Source organism: Scleropages formosus, chromosome 7, assembly GCF_900964775.1.
Source record: "Scleropages formosus chromosome 7, fSclFor1.1, whole genome shotgun sequence".
NCBI classification, from domain to species: Eukaryota; Metazoa; Chordata; class Actinopteri; order Osteoglossiformes; family Osteoglossidae; genus Scleropages; species Scleropages formosus.
The window spans coordinates 14,114,402-14,138,864 of NC_041812.1; the positions used below are offsets into that span (position 1 = coordinate 14,114,402).

The following is a 24,463-nucleotide window of genomic DNA, read 5'->3' on the forward strand; positions in this document are numbered from 1 at the left end:
TTCACGAGTGAGGGAAAAATGGAGCGGCAGGTTGACAGACGGATCGGTGCGGTGTCCGCAGTAATGCGGTCATTGTACCGGTCTGTTGTGGTGAAGAGGGAGCTGAGTCGTAAGGCGAAGCTCTCAATTTACCGGTCGATCTACGTTCCTACCCTCACCTATGGTCATGAACTCTGGATCATGACCGAAAGAATGAGATCGCGGATACAAGCGGCAGAAATGAGTTTCCTCCGCAGAGTGGCTGGGCACACCCTTAGGGATAGGGTGAGGAGCTCAGTCACCCGGGAGGAGCTCGGAGTAGAGCCGCTGCTCCTCCGCATCGAGAGGAGCCAGTTGAGGTGGCTCGGGCATCTGTTCCGGATGCCTCCTGGACGCCTCCCTGGGGAGGTGTTCCGGGCTTGTCCCGCTGGGAGGAGGCCTCGGGGCAGACCCAGGACACGTTGGAGAGACTATGTCTCCCAGCTGGCCTGGGAACGCCTTGGGGTTCCCCCAGAGGAACTGGAGGAGGTGTGCGGGGAGAGGGAAGTCTGGAGGACTCTGCTCGGACTGCTGCCCCTGCGACCTGGCCCCGGATAAAAGCGGAGGAAGATGGATGGATGGATGGACTTTTATGAGATTGATGAAAAAACTACAGAGAAAATAGCCATCATATTCACTAACCTCTTGTCCTGGTCAGAGCCGTATTCAAGCCTACACCTGAAGAGCTCAGGTGCTGTGGGCCAGCAGCACCACTGTGAATATGATGTAGTGTTTTTCCAATTTATTCATTCTTTTTCACTTTGTTCATTAACTAATGGAGTACTAACTTACTTTTTACATGGCACTACACATCGTCTCTGTTGTGTGATATTCCTATTAATTATTAATTATTCCTAATAATATTCCTATTAGATAGGAATATTAGAATTCTGGGGTATATAAAAAACATATTTAACTGTGCTACACAAGTTTCACTTCATTTTTGCTGAAACCTTATTTCAAAGCTGCTGGAACTCCGGATAAATCAGCTTCAGGAGACTCATCCCTTCTCGTAGAGTTTTTATGTAAATTTTTGTCCACCTCTTTTAGTGTACTTTTCAAGTGTACAATGTGTACTGGACCGCCTAATTTAAAACTATTGCATTTTGCTGTATGTGAACTATTAGATTATTTAGTGACTTTCTCAAAAGAAACTTAGTTATTTAGTCATGTATACAGCTGGGAAATTTTTACTGAAAGAATTCATGATCAACACATTGCTTGTAGGTACTACAGTAGGAGATGGGCTTCAAACTTGGATCCTCTAGTCACTACACTGTAAACTTATTGAGACTCTAAATTCACTGATTTAGAATTTAGCAACAATCTGAGTAATTTAAAGCTGCTCTTGACCTCACAGACTCACTCAAACAGATTCACTGTTAATATCTTATCATAACTGTAATGTTGTGTATGGCTATAAATAGACATTGTTTCATGGTGTGTGTTGTCAGGCACAATTTCAAATGCTTACCAATAATCAGAATGTGTCAAACATGCAATACCATACCTAAATCTAATGACCATGCACTTACTGACTGAAATCCTTAATCTGAATTATTTATATCAAAATCCGTAGGCTTCCGCAGTTAGAGTCAACTGACTGGAGGTTTTGTTCTTCTGGATTAAATCGCGTATGGGACATTGGTTCCAACGTTTTGCTTCTCTTGCTGGAAGCATTGTCAGGGTGTGACCACATCTTGTGGAGGTTAAATGTGAAATTTAAGGTTAAAATTTAAGGTTAAATATAAATTTAAAGAAAATTTAAAGAAATTTAAGGAAAGATTAAATGTGAAATGTGAAATTTTGGCACCCAAAAAGCAAAACCAATAACATTTCTCCAGTAGCTCAGATTTCAGTAATACAGTGAATGAAATCATTTAAATCTGGACGGACTATTATACAGGTATTTCTCTTCATATTGCAAGTAATCTATGAATAATGCTTGTGTTTCAGTTTGCTTCTCGTTATGAAATTCAATTCAGATCAGTTTATTTTTAAATAGCACAGATTACATAAAACTTTAATACATATTAAATGAAACCGTGTCCAAGCTAGCAGAAAAAGCAAAAGACATACTGTTTCAAGGAAATATAAACCAGACAACAGTTTGCTGTTATCTGCATTTAATTTGAAGAATTAAAATTTTACCTTTGCTGACATCTAACATCACAATTTTTTTAGGGGGAAGCGGGTACGATAGTCATTAGAATGGCTGCCTTTAGATTGAAAGGTTGCGAGTTTGAATCCCGCCTCCAGCTATAGTAGCCCTGAGCAAGGTATTTATCCTAAATTGTTTATCTGTATAAATGGGTAAATAATTGTTGGTGCATTAATCTTGGAAGTTGCTTTGGAGAAAAGCATTGTATGTCCTCACCATCTTTACTTATTCACCATCAATGGCCGTTAAACACAATGGACCCTTGGATCTTAAGAAGTCTACCACCATCACTTTAGTTTCAAGTTTTATTGTCAAGTAGGCCAGCTGGTAGCTTAGTGGTTGCAACTACTGCCTTTGGACCCATAGGTTGAAGCCCTACCTCCAGCCATAGAACCCTTGAGCAAGGTACTTACCTTTCATTGCTCCAGTAAAAATTACTCAGATATGTAAATGGGTAATAAATTGTAGGTAACATCAACAATATTGCAGCATACAGCGCTCTGGGTTCAGATGGGATGAACAAGGATGTACAGGCAGTGTTCAATGTCAATGTTTATTGGAACAGTGACTCACAGGGAAATAATGTTGCAGGTCCAAACACCCCTTTACCTCACACCAGCCTTCCCAGTCTGCTTAGCACCCCCTAGGCTTTATCTTCCTCCTGCTGGCAAACAGTCACCCCCTTATATTCCCCTTAAGTCCCCTCAGCGGTTGAGCACTTTATTTGCATCTTACCCACAGTGCAACTATTTACAATAGACCTGTTTTCCCGCCCAAACTCTCAGTATCACGGGTCATTACAATATACAACAAACAACCACACATGGTTCCGCAGTCTCCTTCATTCATTTTCTCCTCAAAGGCCACTTAAATACCTGGGGACTTATGTACTTTACCTGGTGCTCATGTCCTCCCCAGGTGCAGATGATAGTCCAGGTGGTGGACATGGCATGGTCTTGGCTCGTGCATGCCATGCTAATACTATAATTTGTTTTTACTTTTCAAATGCAACATTTCTCCCTCTCTGGTGTTAACAATTAACAAGCTTTCCAGTTTAACGCTATTGTAATTAATGCGATTTAAGGCTCTAGTACAATATCTTTTCCTACTATTAAGCTCTCAATCCTCACTAAATCTTAATTACATGTTTATGACATGACAAATTCCCCCATTAGTTAGTAATACGCTGAATATTCAAGCTTAAATTCCAAGTTGTACTGTTGCACTATATACAGTATTTGATAATGCAAAACTGTGGCTAACATGGCTGCACAACACAGTTTCAATCTGAAGTAGAGTCAAAGTGCTGCATGGGAAAAGATAAACATCATCGAGACCTGGCTGCAAGAGAAAAAGTCTTGCAATCGTGCCTTTTTTTTTATCTTAAGCAAACAATTCACTAATATTAATTAGAATTAAAATTCACTAATATTAATATTTTCCATTTGTACCCCTTTCACCTTCATCTTGGTGTGACATTAGACAAATAATTACAATGACTCAGTATGTTCATACTACTGCTCTGCTCTGGTCTCTGCATTTATTTCCCATTATGGCCAGAACCCAGTTTAAATCCATCATCCTAACATACAGAACCTTATGTGACTTGGCACCTCCCTATCTCTAGTCTCACTTGACAAAACCAACACTTTGCTTCTGCCTGCCTTCTCTCTATAGTTACTCTCCTCAAGGACACACTCAAGGTTTTCTCATGTTTCTTCTTGATCCCATGCCGCGTAATTAGTTTCCACTCAACAAGAAGTGTACTACCAGTCAGTTGACTTTTGGCCACCTTTTGAAAGTGTCCTTTGTCTTTTATTATACTGGAACATTATAAACATTGCTTCTGTGTTTGTCACAGTATTTCCCTCTGTTATTACATGTAATTTCTTTCTAACAGGTTGGCTTCACCTATAAATTTCTGTTATAGCATTGGTTTGATGATTGTCAGGTTTAGTCAGAGGTTGATCTTGTGTAAAGTAAAGCACAATGTTTGATCCTGTATTATCATTTCACTGTTATCTTGCAGCCTTGCAAGGACCTTGCTGAAGACAAATCTGACACTGTAAGTTCCCTTTGACAAAAGTTCAGACTAAACATAATAGTAATTAATAATCATCTTCATCATCATCATCACTTGTTTACTCTCTCACTATTGTTAATTGCTTGTCCAAGTCAGGGTCATGGTAATGTGGAGCCTGTTCCAGAGGCACAGTATGCAGGCTAAGAACAATACATCCTGGATGGGATGCCAGTCCGTCATCTGCTAGGCATACAAACACACACCCATTCATTTACACTACGAGAAACTTTGAGTCTCTTTTCACCTGAAACACAAGTCTTTGCTCAGTGTGAGGAAACCCATGCAAACACGGGGTAAATATGCAAACTCTACACAGACTAAGCCAGTTTTAATACCTTAATAGCCCAAATGCTACAAGGCAGCAACTCTACCCACTGCACCACGGTGCCACCCTTAACAACAACAACAATAATAATAAATTTTGTCAGTACACATTGTCTATGTACTCCTCAATGCAAAAAGTAGGCCACAGAATTGAAAAATGTTAAAATAACATTTTATTATGTAGAAAATACAAGCAAATACAATCAAGGCATTGAATTACATTAGTCAAAGGTAAAACTGATGCATGGATGAGTGACCCATTGTAAGTAGTGTATCTAGCAGTTTAAGTCACCTTGGTGAATAAGGTGTGTGAGCTGATAACACTACATAGAGTTCATTGGAAGTCACTTTGGAGAAAAGCATCTGCTAAATAAATAAATGTAAATCTAAAAGATTAGTTGAAGCTGTTGTTTACTCTTCCTTGAGTTGGAGGTATTTCTGAGTTGCCCTATCTATATTGGTGCCTGTTCCAAAAATCCTGTCCCAGTGGCTGAAGAAAGGTGCAAAATTGCTGTTGGGTTTCTGATGGTGTATGTCATGAGCAGGTGCTCCCCCATACAGTCCAAAGGGAACCAGGTGGTTGAGAGCCCAGGGCAAGTCGTAGCCAATATGGTCTTCCACAGACATCCAGATACTGACGACAGTGGTGAACCATGTTGTCAGGGGGTGGCATTGAAGCATTATGGGGTCCAGGTTGCTCCAGAAACCCACAGTCATCAGCTCTATGGGGCTGAGGTGCTGTGTAGACCAAGAAAAGGGTGCCACATAGTCATGGTGAATGGCGTGCACCCATTTGTACAGCTGGCGGTTCTTGTGGTGCACCATGTGCCAGATGAAGTACTGGGTGTCGAAGAGGAGCATGGCACCCAGAAAGCCACTCAGCAGTTCCAGAACAGTGGGAGCCAAAGCAGGCAGTGGAGGCATTGGCATGAAATAGTTGTTGAGGAGGACGGCAGGTATCACAAACACCACATGGTTGTACATTGCCCTCCCAAAGCTTCTCATCATCATCTGCACTGTTGGTCGCCGTTCTTTCTGTATCTTGTAGCGGTGAAAGAAGGGCACTTCCTCACCCAGCAGATCCATTAAGGTGAAAGGGATGCTGAAGGAGAAGTACCCAGAAAAGGCCAGTAAGACTGGGAAAAAGGGCGAGGAAACAAGAGCAAAGTGGTTGAATCGGACATAGTCCCATAGCGGTTGCAGAAGGCGATCGGATGGTGCTGAAGTAGGCAGCAGCAGAGGAACTTCGGTCTCGTTCCACATCTTGCCGTTTTCTGCAGTTTCGCTGTGAAGCTGTCCCTCTTATAGTGCTGAGTTAATGACGTGGACTCCAGACAATCTGCAGCTTGCTGCCTCAGACGCTCAAAAACAAATCCACAAGGATCATGAGCTTCTGGCCAGATACCAGCACCCTAGATATTAACACATTTTTCTCATGAACTTAATTATTAGCACACTGATTTTAACTTTTTTTACGAGATGGTTAGTGTAGCTTTTTAATAATTGTTAATATTAACGTTCATGATCAAGCTCGGATCAATCCTTTACTCAGCTGCTCCTGCAATGTCATGTTCACATGTATCTAAAAAAAACTACTAGGAAGGTGATTAGGAATCGTTGATATTCTTGTAAAGTTTTATGCAGCTACGTCTCTTTCTCCTAATGTAATGTACACATTGTATTTACTATGAGATGTATGTCGCTTTGGAGGAAAGCGTCTGTTAAATTAATGAATTTCAATATGAAATGTATTATGCATATTAAAATGGATTTATTACAGTTTGTAAAAACATTACCTAATATCTCCATCACTTTATTTTAATAAAATTCTAAATTGTGATTTAAAAATATTTTCACTTGTGGAATTGTGTTAATTGAAATAAATTAATCTTTTAAATGTAATACATCCTACACTTTAGAACTCTAATGACAGTCAAGATCCCACCTTTCCATACAAAAACTTCTTTAGAAATAAAAGCTTTTTCCAGAAAGTCTGGCAAAATTTGGTAAGACAGACATTAACAAGATTTATTATGAGGAGGCCTCTTTTCATTTCCTGTTATATTTTGCATACAACAGGATGTAAAAGTGACTATATAATACAATTAAAAAATTATAAAATAACTTTTATACACATTCAGTTTTATTTAATACAGCGCACACACACACACACACACACATTTTCAGAACCGCTCGTCCCATACGGGGTCACGGGGAACCGGAGCCTACCCGGCAACACAGGGCGTAAGGCTGGAGGGGGAGGGGACACACCAAGAACGGGACGCCAGTCCGTTGCAAGGCACCCCAAGCGGGACTTGAACCCCAGACCCACTGGAGAGGAGGACTGTGGTCCAACCCACTGCGCCACCGCACCCCCTCTTTAATACAGCAATAAAACACAATTTTGCCACAATATGCAAAATGTATCATATCTTATAGAGGCATTAGTTGGAGCACCACTGTAGTAATGATTCAAATGTTTTGTTGAACATTAACATTTAATGTATGTTAAAGGTAAAGTGCCATATAATCGCTATATGAAAATGATATTTAAATACCCAAATTATTACACCTCTGTAAAGTAAAAATATTTTAAATTGGTTACAACAGTTTGTACTTTTCTCAGCTGCAGACTTGCATTATTACAAAGGCTTTAATGTTATGTTCTTTCGCACTCTTTTTTTTGCTTCCACACGTGCCAGACATTTATGGCTAACTGTGTCAAACTGTCTAGGTAAAATGTGCCTCCAGACGTCTGTTGTCTTCCTGCGCAGAGGCCAAATATTAATGTGTACAGGGAGGAAGCAGATCTCCCTCTAAGGATTTTTAATCAGCTTGAAAAGTTAAGTGGGGACCCTCCATGCCAACTGTGGCAAGCAAATCCAAAGAACATGAACTGGCTCATGTTCACTTGGTCAGTTCAGAGCAATACATCGGAGAAAGAGCCAGTTTGACAAAGAGCAAAACCTGTTTTACTAATGTAATATTGCTAGTATATTATTTAGCACTTCAATTTAAATAAAGAAATTACTAATTATACTTACTTTATGGCTGGAGGGTGAAATCCTAGCCGCACCCGTACATCCCCGGACAACACCTTCGGAAAAGTGGTCTTTTTACAAAAATACTCTTTACAACATAATCTTCGGGAGCAAATGATGCCTGTTGTGTGATGGAAGCCTGTATTTCTACATATGTACATCAATCCTATATATGTCTTAAAATGGATGAATAATCAGGACTTTTGCCAATTATTTCAGTTTTAACTTTAAACGGTCTTATAGTTACATACATTTTCCTTCCTTCCTACTCACGGAAGTATGTTGAAATTCATTCTAGTTTTCAGGGCTGATCTTGATCTGGGGGTCCGTGCTCTGTAAGTGTTCCTTTGGCCACATGATATGTATGTTCTCACACCTTCTCACAAACCATAACTTCTTTGCCTTAACCAGTGTGTGTCAGTAGGAGGGTTGTCTTACTTTCAGAAATGGTGAGGACTGAAGAAATGTGTCTCAATGACAACCTTCGTTGCACTTTTGCATTTCTAAGGCCTCTACAAGGAGCTGAACTTTTAAGCTATTTTGGGTTTTTGAAATCACTGGATATGCTCTGTTACTTTACAGTTGACAATTAGATTTGTTGTGAGATGTTACACTTGAAATATTCAGCCTCTATCAGACATAACTACACTTTTAGTATTTTTGCTTATAGTCCTTTCTTGGGTTTTCCTGACAGTACTCTTGGATGTTTTCCTTTTCCTTTGAGTCTGGAGCAGGGAGTCCACTTGCTATTACATTCCTTCATTGGCTGATTTCTCCTGGCAAATGCTACGCTTCTCCTGAGGAAAGAAACACTATATTAACCAGTCTGTAGGGGATCTCAGTGTTCGTCCAAATACTGCACTATAAGACATTAGTCCACATTAGGATGTATGAAGGCTTAGGCCTAACTTTCATAGACACTTCAGCCTTAGGCATATCTATATTAACCGAGCATTAACCAGGTTAACACAAGGAGTTAATCCTATGGATATGTGTAAACACAAAGTAATGAAACCTTGGAAATTCATGGAATTCAAAATAAAAAGTAGTTAAAACAAAATGCAGGGGGGTGCGGTGGTGCAGCGTGCTTGGCCGGATCCTGCTCTCTAGCAGGTCTGGGGTTTGAGTCGTGCTTGGGGTGCCTTGCGATGGACTGGCATCCCGTCCTGGGTGTGTCCCCTCCCCTCTGGCCTTGTGCCCTATGTTGCTGGTTAAGGCTCTGTGTGCGTGTAGAACAAAATGCTTGTGTGTGTATTTCTCAGCACATGGAGCAGCAGGGAGAATTATGGATGAAGAGATGTTCTTGTAAACTAAGGGTTTTCTGATTGTTACTTTTATTGGTAAAACCCATCAGTAAATTTGTAGTAATATAGCAGGCTTTGATGGAAGTCATAGAAACAATGGGGTGGCAATGTTCTCACTATAAAGCTGCCACATGAGATATTAGCGCAAATTATATTTACTCCACAGGCTTCTTGAAGTGTTGCCCTAAGAATCTCTACATAATGTTTTGTGCTCAGATGTATTCACATCAAATGCAACAGATACTATCTCTTGCATTAAGTGCCTGCTGCAGAAATGCAGGATGGAAAGATTTACATTTTCTTGACACATTTATTCATTTAGCAGATGCTTTTCTCAGAAGTGATGTACTATTAAGAGTAAATTAAAATGCATTTTATAACAAAAATTATGGAGTCAGATGTGGTTGTGGAAGCATAGTCAGGTTCTCCAGTGTCACATGTTTTGGCACAAATTACATGAAAAACAGCGGTGACTGTGACAGATTCATAAAGTGAGGTTATGAAGCAGTTAGGTCCAAAGCGAAGTGACTTGAAATGAGATGCATGTTGAGACCTTTCATGAATGTTGAAAGGGACTCTGCAATTGTGGGGAGCTCGTTCCACAACATTAGAACCAAAGCCGGGAACATTTCGAAAATTTCAGACCTCTCTACTGTGGGACCATCTGACAGCTAAAGGTGCTCTTGCTGGTGTAGGAAATGATCAGGCCCTTCAGGTATCTTGGGGCAGATTCTTTAACCATCTTCTAAACAGGAAATAGGAGTAAGCAGGACACCAATGGAAGAAGATGAGGCGGGGAGTTATATCGGAATACCTTGGTAGGTCAGAAGCAATGTAGGGCATGGCATCCTAAATCAGCTTGAGAGGTTCAATAGCAAAGGCAAAAAAAAACCAGACAGAAGAGAGCTGTAGTAGTCCAAGTAGGATTTTGCCATGGCCTGGACTAGGAGTTTTGTGGATTATATTCTAAAATATGGGAAGTCCTTGTGAATGTTATAAAGGAGGTATCTGCAGGATCGAGTTATGGCTTCGATGTGTTGGACATGACTTTAAGCATAATGGGATACTGCTAAACTATCTTAACCACACTAGTGTAGAACCATCAGTTTTCTTCATAATCTGCACTGTTCATTTTACACAGGCTTTTCCTTTCTTAGGTGTTAGGTTTTCTTATTTATCTCCTTCTCTGTTTTAGTAGATCTTGATAATTTTTTTCTTTATCTAGTTTTGGTTTGAGGCTCAGTTCCTTTCCTGTTTGTAACCCTGTTAACTGCTGTCTCTAGCCCTCCACCGAGTCCTGGTGACAGTCCAAACCAAACTTTGTGTTTTAATGCAACTCAGACCGCACTACCACTAAAAAAATTTAATCTGGGATAAACTACTTTCCTTTTGTACTCAGTCTTGTTTATTTGAGTACCAGACATTTTAATCCAGAGGGCCTGCAGGACTGAAAAAATTACCCTTTTATGCTACTAGAAATTTACTGAAGAAATTCAGGTTAAGTACATTCTAGACTACAGAACTGGTTTTCATCAAGCAGACAGGTATTTGCTTGTCCCGCGTCTATGCACTAGTTTTTTTCCCTACCTACAAACCGACTGACCCCCATTCATTTTTTTTAAAAAAGCATTATTGGCATTATTTACATTATTTACATTATTGGTTAATTGTACTATTTAACCTTTTATTAGTGAGACTTCTGTGAAAAGTGATTTGAACATTTTATGACATCTTTCCAATTTTATTTATGCTTCATTTCCCTGCCTTTCGTTAATTTTAATTCCTAATATTTAATTTTTCAAACATGAAAGCTGCTATTGATTAATACAGTGGCATGGATACAAGTAAAAATGTGCACATTTCTAATACAGCTGAAAGTGTAAATGTCTCTCAAAGCAAATGCTTATATACAGGTTGCTGATTGAACTCAAGGGGGTGTGGTGGCGCAGTGGGTTTGGCTGGGTCCTGCTTTCCGGTGGGTCTGGGGTTCGAGTCCTGCTTGGAGTGCCTTGCGACAGACTGGTGTCCCGTCCTGGGTGTGTCCCCTCCCCCTCCAGCCTTGCACCCTGTGTTGCTAGGTTAGGCTCTGGTTTGCCCTGACCCTGCTTGGGATAAGTAGCTCCAGCAAGTGTGTGTGTGTGTGTGTGTGCTTAAAGTCAGTGTAAAAAAAGACTAGTTTAATTCACTAACAAGAAATGCAAAAAAAATTATGTCAAAATGCCTGGTTCTTGTTGTCAGGCACTATATTCAGGGTGGTTTTTAGTGTGTTTTGTTTGTCTGGGATTTGAATGGCAGTTTTTATGAACTCTGATGCATGTATACAATTAAATATGACAAGATGTCTCGACAGAAAATAATTAGGATGTCTCAAAATTTCACTAAGCCCCATGCTCCAGAAATATGAATGAATGTAGGTCAAACCTCGCTAAACCTTTTTTCTAATCTGCACTCCTCGGTGGATTTCTGTTTAATTTGACAAATCACGCCAAAGCAACCTTTTACGTGATTTTGTGGATACTTACATTTTTGCAAATGTCTGTGAGGGTCACAAAATAGTCATTCATTTTAATTAGTAAATTTGATTAAAACTGATTTAAAAAAATGAAGTATATTCAGTAAGCCACAAACAGGCCATGTTATAAGCTCACTAGTGTAATAATAATAATAATAATAAGAAGAAAAAGAATAATAAATACTTTATTATATAAAGTGACTCAAAAAGCAGTTTAAGTGATTTACAGTTAAAATAAAGGTAATACAATGCAATAATAAAACAATAAGAACAAAATCACAATGTCAGCATAAAAAAATCAAGACAACAACAAAGTTAAACAGCAAATTAATACAAAGAGATTACAATACAAATAACTGTAAAATGATGAGAGGAATTACAAAGAAAGGAAGAGTACAAGTGTGTAATTTAAAAGCAATTCTGAGTCTTCAGATTTCATCTGAAGGTACCTAGAGTAGGAAATTCCTTGCAGTTTTAGCTATAGAGCACCAAAACTGTGGAATAGTCTACCAGTTACTGTCAAAAATGCCCCATCTGTCTCAGTCTTTAAATCCAGACTAAAGATGTATATGTTCACGCAGGCATATCACTAACAAATTTCATTCCACTTGGCTCTGTTTCTGTTTTTTCCACCTCTGTATTAAAATGTATTAAACTGTCTAATTTCTTCTTGTGAGCATCGTTTCCCTACAATAAGATCTGAGGGGGCTGGCTGGCCATCACACGAGCCCCCCCCCCGTGCTGACTGAAGTTGATGACCCATTGCCATGATGGACAAGATGTACCTTGGTGAACTGGGAAATCGAATTATCATACAGCAACAATGCTATTATTAGTTATAAACTAAGATGTCCAGGAGGGGTAAGCAGCCACATTTACATTTATTCACTTAGCAGACATTTTTCTCCAAAGCAACTTACAACAGGTACTATGTAGTGTTACTAGCCCGCACACCTTATTCACCAAGGTGACTTACACTGCTAGATACACTACTTACACTGGGTCACTCATCCATACATCAGTGGAACACACTCTCATAATGAAGACGTAGGCACCGACATAGCAGAGAATCACACTCATCCCTGTATAGGACAAGCGGTTTCAGATGATGTGTGTGAAGTGAACTGAATGCTGCATGATTTGTTTTAGATATTTGGGGATTCACAAACTGTCAACAGGAAGGCACGCAGCAGTCGTGTGCTGAGTAGCAGTTGAAATCCTCTGAGTTTTTCTCCAATGGCATGTTGACCTCCTGCCACACTCAGGAATGGGCAAGATGAGTTTGGCAAATAGAATAAGTAAATAATAAATTCTCATAAATCAGGGTACAACAATTATGTCTTGGATAATGCAGGGCCTCTGCCACTTGTTGAGAGTAAAATGGGTGCAGACCACAGTGCACCATTCTCAGACAGACTGGCTTGGTTCTATCAAAGAGGTTCCGCAGTCCACCTGGTTTTCTGCTGTACACTCATTGAACCGGGGGATTGCTAAACAAAGTGAAGAAAGCTTGGGAGACCCACCCCAGTCACCAGCGGAGTGTGGTTGAGCACATTGCGGAAGTGCAGGAGCACATAGAGAAAACGTTCCCAGATAATCCAGCCTTGGGAGTTCAAAATTGGAGACTAAATGCTTGTTACTAGTGCAGACAGTGAAAAATTAGTTTTCACCTCAGTGGCAGAGACCCTACGCCATCATCAAACCGATGGGACTGATATCCTACAAGGTAAGCCAGTCAGGCTGGACAAAGTCCAGGAAAGTCAGAGAATCTTAACAGTTTGTTCCAGGACTGTGGAGATCCTCCAACCTCAGACCACTGGCAAGCAGAACCGCATCGGATGAGTGTGTGCAAGGTGTAAAACAACAGGTCTGCAACATGTTGGAACAACCGTATTTTCCTCCATCCCCTTCCATGAACAAGATGCCATAAACTAGAATGCAGTGTTCTCCATTGTCAGCTTTTGTGTTTCCATCAAGTCAATCAAACAAAGATGCAAGAATACAGTCAGACATTTGCAAGAGATGTACAGTGTATGATCAGGTATCGCCCACTTGTGATCTGTAACATGGTCTGGATTCTCTCCTACGTGTTCAGTGGTACCCAACCGCTTCTCTCACCTCCATTTATGAGGACCCTTAAAACTCCCCCCCTGCACTGTAAGGGCTCAAGCTCAGCGAAAGTTTGTGACCTTGTAACAACAGAGAATGAAAGCTGACCAGTTAAAACTGGATCACTTGCCAGGATTACTTTCATTGGCAGGTTATCCACCACCCAGCCTTCAGCAAAAACACATAATCCTTGACCATGGTAAGCGTAGCTGTAGGGTACAATTTGCGCTCATCATGCACACACAACACAACTGTGTGGTTCTCAGAAATAACTGAACCTCCTTCTACATGATTTTTCCTTAGCAAAGCCATTCCCTACTACAGCCAAACTTCAATCCCACAATTCTCTGCTTCTGGGGAACGCACCGCCGCAAACGCGATGAGCTCATCGCGTCACGTGGCGCGTGTCCAGCCGGCCTCGCAGAGACAGAGGAGACTCGCCGCGGGACCGCGCCACAGCGGGACGGGGAGCACGACAGCCATTTTAGCACAGTAGAGAGAAAGAAATCGGCAGAGAAATCCGCAGGACGACATGGGCCAGTGTGGCATTACTTCCTCGAAGACAGTGCTGGTTTTTCTCAACCTCATTTTTTGGGTGAGCTGGAGGCGTCCGGCGGCGATCCGACGGCGTCTATTCGGTCACACTAGCCTAGTAGGATTAGCCGGGCGTGAGGTGCCGAGACACACACACACACACACACACTCACGGATTCTGCTGATTGCGCGTGCCCGTAACGGTCCGCGCGAGCTCGTGCAGGAGGGCTGACCCCGTGCGCGATGCCCAAGCTTTGGCCGGGCCGCACGGGGGGTCTCCAGTCCCCCGTCTTTGTTCGTGCAGAACACGAAGTCGCCGTGATCTATTACGAATGCCATGGCATGGCCGCGTTCGCGGAGTCAGCAGTATGAAATCATATTGCACATAGCAATGATTGTATTAAAAAAAGAAAAAAAGGAGAAAAAAAAACTTTCATTAGCGTCTTCTTGCATGGATCATGTGAAACTCGTTCCCTTTGCTGTTGTACATCATGATCGCGTTACGTGGCCACTACTCCGAGGTACACCTGACCTGTCCAGTCAGGCCACATTCATTGTTGCGAACCCCCGGTTTCACCCATGGCGCTGGGGAGTGTACAGTACAGGACACTGGAGTACGGTGGAGTACCGGGCGGCACGGTAGCATAGCGAGAGGTGGTGCAAGAGGACGTGGGTTCGATCCCCGCTCAGTCTGTGTGGAGTTTGCATGTTCTTCCCATGTCTGTGTGGGTTTCCTCCCACGGTCCAAAGACATGCTGTTCACTGGAAGTTGCTTTGCAGAAAAGCATCTACTAAATAAATAAATGTCATGTAATATGTAAATGAGTTAAGTGAACTCCATTACATTATCCTGGCACCACCTTGCGATGGTGTGCGCTTTGTGGCACATATCCTGCCGGAAGGATCCGTGTTTTCTTTGTAAACTCTAGATGCTGCGAAGTGTGAAAATGTCAGGAGCGTACCTCTTTCTGAGATGCTGGAACTGACAATAATACCATGGTCACAATCCTAGTTGCTTGCGTAGCCCTGAAGTACTGAGTTGCAGCCACGTGGTTTGCTGCGTGGAGGAAGAGGCTGTTTGCAGTACCAATGGAGGCGTGTGAACACCACCCAGGAGATGAACACTGTTTCTGTGTGAAGGCAGCAGGGCTCTGCTTTAGGAGTTTGTTTCTACTGACGCTCAGAAGCTTGGATGGATAATGTGATATATTTAAAGATCTAAACAAGTTACTCATTTATAGTAATCCATACTAGGACCATGTGTGAGAAGCTCAGGAACCTTCCAGCAACGTGTGCGCACACACACTTTTTTAATGTATAGCCATGGTATAATTTTACCTTTCAAACTGAGATTCTGGGCCACCCGGTTACATCGTGGTTGTACCATGATGTTGAGCTTGAAATTTTTTTTTTTTATATAATATATATATATATATATATATATATATATATATATAAATTATTTGCGACTGACTGTAAATAGCTGCCATAAATGAACCTATAAAGTGAAGGCGGAGCCTCAGCACTTGAGGATATCCGTCTTGCTACTAGCTGACTTATTCGACCTGCAGGAACAAAAAACTGTTGAGCTCACTGGATGCCATTAAACGCAGATTTGTATGTGGTTTTCACAGGTAATGCACATTTCTTGTTTGACAAAGGTGTCAGTATTAACCCTCTCGGGGCCAAACTAATACTAGCAGTAGAAAAAAATCAGTACGAGCTGATGCTAATTTGCAGCATCTGCCTGAAAAGGGTTGAACAAGAATTATATTTCAATGTAAATGGACAGTTCCCTTGGTTAGTCGATACTAATTTTTCCTGAAAATTTTTCTCTTGGTGGCTAATTGTTTCAGCATTTAGCTCACACTTTTTCCTTCATCTTTAGTTACAGAAGGGTGCATTCAGCATAACGCACAAGACTATAATAATCATCACATCTTAGAATATAAAGGTAGCAAATAGACATGTCTTTTATATAACAATAACAAATAATGTTGATTCAGTTTCCTCATGATGGAAATTAATTTAATCAGTTTACCCTGTTAGAGAAGGGGTTTGAGTATTGAATGTTGTTTAACCTGTTAACTTGTTATGGTTGTCAATGTGCCAAGAGGAGGGGGTAGTGTAGTGGTTAGAGCAACTGCCTTTGGACCCAAAGGTTGCAGGTTTGAGCCTCACCTCCAGCTGTAGTACCCTTAAGCAAGGTACTTACCCTGAATTGCTCTAGTAAAATTACCAGCTGTATAAATGGGTAAATAATTGTAAGTCACTTTGGAGAAAAGTGTCAGGTAAATGTCAAAATGATATGTAATGAATGATGCTTGATAAATTTAGCTTGTGACGCATCCATTCCTATCGCAGGCATCATTATGGAGCCGTCTTAGTTAACAAATTTTATTTCAGATTTACTTATTTTAAAACATGTTGCTTGGCAATAATAAAGTCACACAAAGGAAATGACAGACAGTACTGATATCTTCTTTCCTGTCTCAGGCCCCGTTCCTATGCTGCTAGAACTGATAGAAGCGTCAAATTTAATGTCAAAAAAGCTGCAAAAATAGATAAAATTGGGAAAGGGTCACATGCTTTTTTTGGATCGTGTGATGTTTTTAATCTCATGTTTGTTAGAAAATAGACTGACAATAACTTGTCTCAGTGCATAATGGGTCAGATATGCTTTTATTTCCAGTTTTTCAGGGAATATTTTGCATCCTGCAGTTGGCAGCCCTCCTATCCAGAATGTGCCCTGCCTCATGCTCTTTGCTTCCAGTATAGGCTCTGCACCACCTCCACCTTGCATTTGACAAGGGGTTACGCTGCGGGAAACGCATCGGTAATATCCTGGTACACCGTGCCTCTGTTGTCTCAGCCTCAGTGTGCCGAAGGCCATGCTACAGCCAAGGTGTTACATGCGCTGTAAACAGTTTTGTGTGCAGTTTGTGTGAACGTGGCTTGCAAGCATCCTGCTAAGGGTGAAAGCGTTGCTAGTGATTCAAATCGTGCAGGGAACTCCACAGGGTGTAAGTAGGGTCAAAATGATGCGTGCCGAACACAACTATAGCATTTACCCTTGTTTTCTGTGGGGTTAAAAATTGTTTAAGACAAAAAGACACGTTTCCAGCAGTCATTTGTGTAAATTGAAATTCCTCTGTACTTGATAACGGAGAGTTATAGGTGTATTTCTTGCACGAACTGGTAAATAACAAACGCTTTTCATGCTTTAGACCCCAGTCTAGTAGCTGATCCATCCCTCAATTAGTCCGTTGAGTTCGGTTTACCGCACTGTGACGGAAGCCAGCGAAAGCCACAGAACTGACAGCGGTTTCTTAGGTTATGAGCACAACTGTATCTCTCCATAATTTCTCTAATACAGATGTCTCTCTAGTTATTTTCGGTTCAGGTTCGATAAAAAACTGATGGTTATAATAAAAAAGGACTTTTCACTATAATAACTTCCACGTGTGTTAGTTAAAACTAATTCAGAATGATTGAATTTAGAAATGCATTATTAAATTCAATGCAAATTTGACCAATTTATCTTGTAAATTTGCACAGTACAGTATAATTTTTTTCTAAGATTATCATTAAGAAAATCTTCGTCTTATCATTGCTGCTAGTAAATGTTTGCCTTCTGTTTCTGCAGGCCGCGGCTGGGATTCTCTGCTATGTCGGTGCCTACGTCTTCATCACGTACGACGATTATGAGCACTTCTTCGAGGACGTCTACACACTCATCCCTGCGGTGATCATCATCGCTGTTGGGACACTCCTGTTTGTCATTGGGCTCGTTGGCTGCTGCGCCACAATACGGGAGAGCCGCTGCGGCCTGGCTGCTGTAAGTCAACTCTGCCAGACTTAACACACTGCTACAGTGCGTGTGAACGGCTCTCGCGACGCCTGCGAACAGCGCGCCCTCACAGCCGCTCCGCGTGCCTCGAAATTCCACCGCCTGCTCATCTGCGTGCTCCAATGTTCCTCAAACCCTAGAGAAGTCCTGTTACTGTGATCAAAGTTGCGTTCGTTCACCTGATCAAGCTTTGGTGGTGTGGGCGCAGGAACTGTCTGCTTACACTCAGGGACACGGTGTGCTGACTGTTACAGACGTGCATTTTCAGGTGCTTTCTTGAATGCTTCCGTTCTCCGACTCCCTTGCTCTCTTCCGTTCATGTGTGTTTTTTTTTTTTTTCTCTTCCACAGTTTGTGATCATTCTACTGCTGGTGTTTGTCACTGAAGTGGTTGTGGTTGTTCTCGGTTATATTTACAGAGCAAAGGTGAGTGCCGCGTCTTTGGGCAAATATTGAAAGTAGGCTTGGCTTTAAGTTTCGGTCAGTCACTTCCAGCACGTAGAATTGGTCAGAGATGTTACTTTGTTAATATTCGGCATGTAAATGGATGTTTGATTTAGTGACAGAAGACCCTAATTTGGATTCCCTAAAAGTGTTAGCGTCGGTGTGTCTGCGGAATCCACGGTGACTGTTGGAGGAGCGTGTGATTGTCCTTAATGCTATGCCCACAGTTGTCGTTTGAGCTGATATGCAGTGATGCAGTGTCAGTTATATCCATACATTGTTCGGTAATCGGGGGACCTTCGTCAGGAGACCTTTGCTGACTCAGCAATCTGTTTTCACTCATATTTCAAATCTTAGGGCTATTGTGACACAAAGTGTTAAGCCAATCTTCTGTAAGTTTACAGTAAACATCTTTCCTTTTTTAATGATCTACTCCTCCAGACAACTGTCAGATAATGCTTTGAGGTCATGTATGACTATCTACTCTCTCGACATGGAGAGCAGCAGCTTTGCTGAAATCTGCTGCCAGGTAACAGTGTAACAGCTTTGGTAATTAACCAGAGGCAAGATCACACGGCACCTAGGAACTAAGGCGTGATTTATTTTGTAGGTGGAAGACGAGGTTGATTCCTCCATCCACAAGGTGTACGATGAATACAACGGAACGAACACAGATGCTCCCAGCCGTGCCATTGACTACGTACAGAGACAAGTAAGAGTTCGTCACACTTGCATCATTATTTGAACTAATATTATTGCCATCATTATTATTGCATGATTATGAAAACATTATTATCAGCAGCCACTTATCAATGCTAGGCTTGACTGGGTACACCCTGAATAGGGTGCCAGGAGAGAGAGACACGCTATGGGCCGTTTAGAGTCACCGGTTTAACTTCAAACACGCGCATTTGAAGTGTGGGAGGAAATGGGAGCACTTTGAGGCAATACAGGGAGAACATTCAAGCTTTACCCAGAGTGAGATGATTCAGATGCCGGTTCACACCCAAGAGCTGTGCTGCACCATTGTTAACCTCTGTACCACTGTGCCACCTATATGAAATGAATCTGTGGATATTATTTCTAATGTTTGTCTGTCTTATGTAAAGTGTAACTTGATCAACGACAGTGCGCTACTGTGTGCTGTGCACGGCGTTACACCACGCCTTTGCTTACAGTATCATTTTTCTCCCAGCTCCATTGCTGTGGCATTCACAACTACTCAGACTGGAGGACCACGCGTTGGTTCAAGGAGTCGAGGAACAATAGTGTCCCGGTCAGTTGCTGCAGACCTGCTGTCGTCAACTGTACCGGCTCCCTCGCACGTCCAGGAGACCTCTACCCTGAGGTAGGGGTCTTGGGTAGTCCTTGAATATGTGGGAAAAGTTGACATGTGTTGTGGTCAAGCTAAGGCTTAGTACAGTAGTCCTGTAACTCGTTGTATTTAGTGGGCTGGGTGTAGTTCTCATGCTCCTGATATCAAGATAAACATAGATTTAAAAAAAAACTTTGAGTGATGCTCATGCTTCATTACTCAACTTCAATCTCAGCCATTTTCACTTTGCATACTCTCCACTCTGTCCTATACTGCATGTGAGTCATATTGATGCAGTTAGTGAGTGGGTTTGCTCAAAGGTACAGAAGAACATTACCTTGAATCGGGAGCATTTCTTAATTTGACTGTGCTTTGCAAGCCTTCAGCTAGAAGGTTGTCCAGGCCTTGCGGTATCGGGCTGCACTGGGAAGTACTAGTCGCATTTCCTTCTGCTCGGTTCCCAGCTTTCTTGGGTTTTTGACATTGAAAGTACATTTACATATATTAGCATAGACTTTTCTCGAAATTGACGTGTACTAGTTATTAAATCAAGTATGTGGATGACACCTTTTCCAAAGGCAGCTTACTGTGTTAGATGCACTGCACTAAATTCCGTGCAGTTGTTCACTCGTTAACACACCACAGCAATGACACACACACACACACACACACACACACACACACACACACACACACACACACACACACACACACGGACTATGAGTAATTTTTTTAGAATCACTAATTCACCTGAAACACCTTTGGAGTGCGAGAAAACTAGAGCGCTCGCAGGAAACTCACGCGGACACGGTGAGAACATGTGAAGTTGGGAAGTTTTGAGTATTCCTGCTTTTGGTTTTATTCGGATATATTTGTTTCTCTAGGGTTGCGAAGCCCTTGTTGTGAAGAAATTAAAGGAGATTATGATGTATGTCATCTGGGCTGCACTGACGTTTGCTTCCATACAGGTAATAAACATTTCTTCAAGAAACTGCACAGAATAGTAAAACATTTCTTTTAAAGATGGGGTGTGGAAACACTTTGTATTTTTAATTAAATGTAAAGATGAATATGAATCGGACAGTATTTTAAATCAGATAACTTGCTTGTATATATCTGCTGCTTTGTGTGTCCACGGACAAAATATACATAGTTGTGAGATGAGTGGTTTATGGATGATGAACTGGATGCGCATTTAGAGTTAAAGCAACCTGTAGCTTTTACACGTTACCTTTCTCTGTCAGTGTTGCAGTTCTGAATGAATTCTGCCCCTCCTTAACTACTAATTAAATGTCAGATTTAATTTCTGACTGTTGGTGTTTTGGAATAATTTGTCTTGTTAATATTACATTAGGACTTTTGGTATGAGCCACTTAACTATCCCGTATATCATTTGACCAGCATGCTATGTAGTGGCAAGGGACGTTAATTTACATGAAGAGTAGTTCGTAGTGTAGTGGTTAGAGCTGCTTCCTTTGGACCCCAAGTTCACAGGTTTGAATCCCACTTCCAGCTGTAGTACCCTTGAGCAAGGTACTTACCCAGATTTGCTCCAATAAAAATTTCCCAGCTGTATAAATAGGTAAGTAGTTGTATTTGTAACTCAAATTGTTCCTAAGTTCACCCACTACATCAGTCTGTTGAAGTTTAATGATATGGCTTAACCCCTCAATTACTGCACAGGCTAAGTTCTGTTAAAAACATCAGCTAAAGTGACCTGAACATTTTCTGTAAGATTTAGTTCCATTTTTATCAACATCTCATAAAATGCAGAGTGTAAGTGTATCCCTGTGCTGGAATCGTCGACTGTGAAATAGGATAAAGCGTGGGTTTGTTCTCAGACCTCTCTGTAACCGCATTCTTTTTTTCCCCCCAGATGCTGGGCATGCTTTGTGCCTGTGTGGTGCTTTGCAGGAGAGGTCAGGACCCTGCTTACGAGCTGCTCGTCAGTGGTGGGACTTATGCTTAAGGAACCACACACCATGCCCAAGGTTCAAGCCCTATGGATGGGTCACTTTGGGCAGCTGCCCTCTATTCATTCTTCAGAGTGGGAATGGATCACATCGCACACATCTGTTTATTTATATGCTTCATAAGTTGCTATTTTAATGTAATTGTAAAATACTGGTTGCCAGCGTCTCAAACCGTATTGAAATATTTTTTCCGTTCAAAAATAGTCTGGCAACACTGCCCTTGAATAGGGCTGGGGCAGGGAGATATGAGGGGGCTCCTGCTGGTAAACTACTGTATGGAACAGTTATATTTGGAATATCTTATTTCCTCATGTGGCAGTTTGCACTATGTGTAGGGAATATTTTATAAATCTTTGTCATAAGTACTGTACATATGAATGAGATTTGCTCGTGCTACTTGCTTTCAGTAATGACACGTCCCTGCCTATTGCCGATGTCCAGCGTGGAGTCCAGTGAAGGACTGCAGTTTTTGTTCAGTCCAGTCACACATGTGAACTCAGTGTCATCCTTCATTTCTCTTACTGTACCTACAGGAGTCACAGCTCTCTGATAAACTTGTATGAAGTTGAATTTTGGGAATAACAAATATGCACTACATATTTTATTCGAAAATTAGTTTTGATTTTGCTTTTCTCTGTGAAGTTAAGTGGACTGTTAGAGATCAGATTTGACTTGAACCTATGTAGCTATGTAGAATAACACATGATGTAGAACTGAAGTTTGTGTAAATAGGTTGGATGATAATTTCAGGAAAATATTCTGTAAATTAAAAATAAACTACTCTTCTAATATTACTTTTGGCAGTGCGACGATTTTAAATTTTGCCCTTTGCTACATTTCGAAGACAATATTTTTTGCCGGCCGTAGCGCGCTTTTAAAACCGTTCTTTCTGTATGGTGCCCTTCGAAAAGTCAGCTCTGTGCAATATGATGAATCTCACAGTGCCTGCTGATGTAATGTTTACTAGGTTTTTGCTCCTACATATGGTAGAAATGAAGAAAGTTATCTGAAGAGCAATCTGTTAGGTTGTGCCCATTTTCTTACCAGTATGTTATGAACGAACGAAGCCAGAATCGCAGTGGTAGTGAGTTACAGGCCCCGTGTCACTGCAGAAATGGCTCTTTTCAACAGTCCTTTGAGCGCTGTGAGCCAGGGCTCCTCGGACTGTCTGCAAAGTCACAAAAGCCCATTGTCTGTCACAGAAACACCAGACAATTCTTAATCCTTATCCTTCTCTCAGAACGGGTTAAAGGTTGCTGCTTTCCCATGCTTTCGAACGACGGGTTTCCACTTACTGGTTCTTCATGCATGTACACAATGCCCCCGCAAGAATAATGAACCTTGAACAGATCTGGGGAGGTTATCACAAAGTAAAATGCCTCATATTATATACACATAGTTCCATTTTTAGAGTGCATGATATATTTTGCCACATATTTCTTTGAACTGACCTCTGCTGGTTATGTTGAACTTCTTCCCTTCTATTTCGCAGCTCAGTTAATCTGATTAATGCCCCTGCTTTGTGTTATTGGAAACCTTTGTGGGAACTGGATCACACTGCCCTGTCACCAGACAGTTGATCTATGTGTGTTCTTATTCATGTTCCGTTTTAACAAGTAGTCCTGTAGGTTCCCTAAGCAACAACGTCTGCTTTGTGGGCTCTAAGTTTGCTGGCTGTTATGTCTGGACACCGGAAACATGAGTGAGTAAACTTTTATGCAGTGAGAGCGTAGTGCTGCAGTGATAATCATGGCACAAAATATAGACTTTTTTTAATAGATGAAAGCCAAACCAAAACCAGAGTTTAAAATGCTGAAATGCTGAAGATTCCTGTATTATAAGATGTAACATTTATCAACATTTCTGAAAGAGTAGTCATTTACAGATTTGGTCTGATTTATTACTCATTCCCTGTGATTTGGTCACCTAATATCTGGTTTCACTTATCCTGTCTGTGATTATTAATACCACTTACTGTTAACTGATTCAGATTCTTTAATCTGGTCTGTAGCATCCTGCCTGCCCGGCAACATTCAGCTCAGCGCAGTGAACTGAGGCCAAAGTGGAAAATGGCATCAAACAGCTTTGCAAAAGTGACTGAGACAGTGCATTGTGGGAACCGCGTACCCACCCTCTCGGTTATATTTGGGCGCTCTACAGCCTTGCTTGCATACTCAAGTGTTGTGTTTGCATCCTCTGTTTAACACTGTTGTGCTTTAATTTTCTATTTATTTATTTATTTATTAGAATGGGACATATAGCTTTCCTGTTCCTCAAGCCAGTCCATACATACTATCATGGTAATTTATGAAATCATTAGTTTTGAAAATTTATTTTTATATAAGCCTGGCTGTTTATGCTCACCCTTTTCAAAATTTCCACAATAACTCACTCACAGACCCAGAAAACTTAATAAAACTCTAATACATATATAATACAACTGTACAACTGTCGATGTAATGCACTAATTGTACTTTGAGATGTGTGTCTTGAGACGTACATTGGAGAAAAGCGCCTGCTAAATGAATAAATGTAATCGTAACGTAAATAAATTAGCACTGAACATTTACAAATTCTAATTACATTTGTTTATAATATAGAGTAAAGGAAAAAAAAAAGATTGAAATAAAAATAAAATTCAGTGTTCTTAAAAATGTTCAGAGGTGGAATAGTGAGGAAGCTTTTTATATACCAGCCTATATCTGCTACTGTAACTGCATGCAATTAAAACCAGCTTCTGGGTCACAATTGTAATTCAAATACGCTGTGTGGGTGTGATCAAATAAAACATGAAAT

At 41.1% G+C, this 24,463-nt stretch overlaps 2 protein-coding genes across 2 annotated transcripts; one reads left to right on the forward strand and one right to left on the reverse strand.

Moving 5' to 3' along the window:
• Positions 1–4,997: 4,997 nt before the first annotated feature.
• ch25hl1.1 (cholesterol 25-hydroxylase like 1, tandem duplicate 1) lies at positions 4,998–5,849 on the reverse strand. The gene has a single exon (XM_018747641.1). The coding sequence runs from the start codon at positions 5,847–5,849 to the stop codon at positions 4,998–5,000; it is 852 nt and encodes a 283-aa protein (XP_018603157.1).
• An 8,101-nt stretch (positions 5,850–13,950) lies between these two features.
• Positions 13,951–24,415, forward strand: LOC108931673 (tetraspanin-3-like). Its single transcript, XM_018747633.2, has 7 exons — positions 13,951–14,147; positions 17,733–17,924; positions 18,287–18,361; positions 18,990–19,091; positions 19,575–19,727; positions 20,579–20,662; positions 21,571–24,415. Exons 1-7 carry the CDS (start codon positions 14,085–14,087, stop codon positions 21,661–21,663), a joined length of 762 nt encoding a protein of 253 aa, XP_018603149.1. The 5' UTR covers positions 13,951–14,084; the 3' UTR covers positions 21,664–24,415.
• The last annotated feature ends 48 nt before the right edge of the window (positions 24,416–24,463 follow it).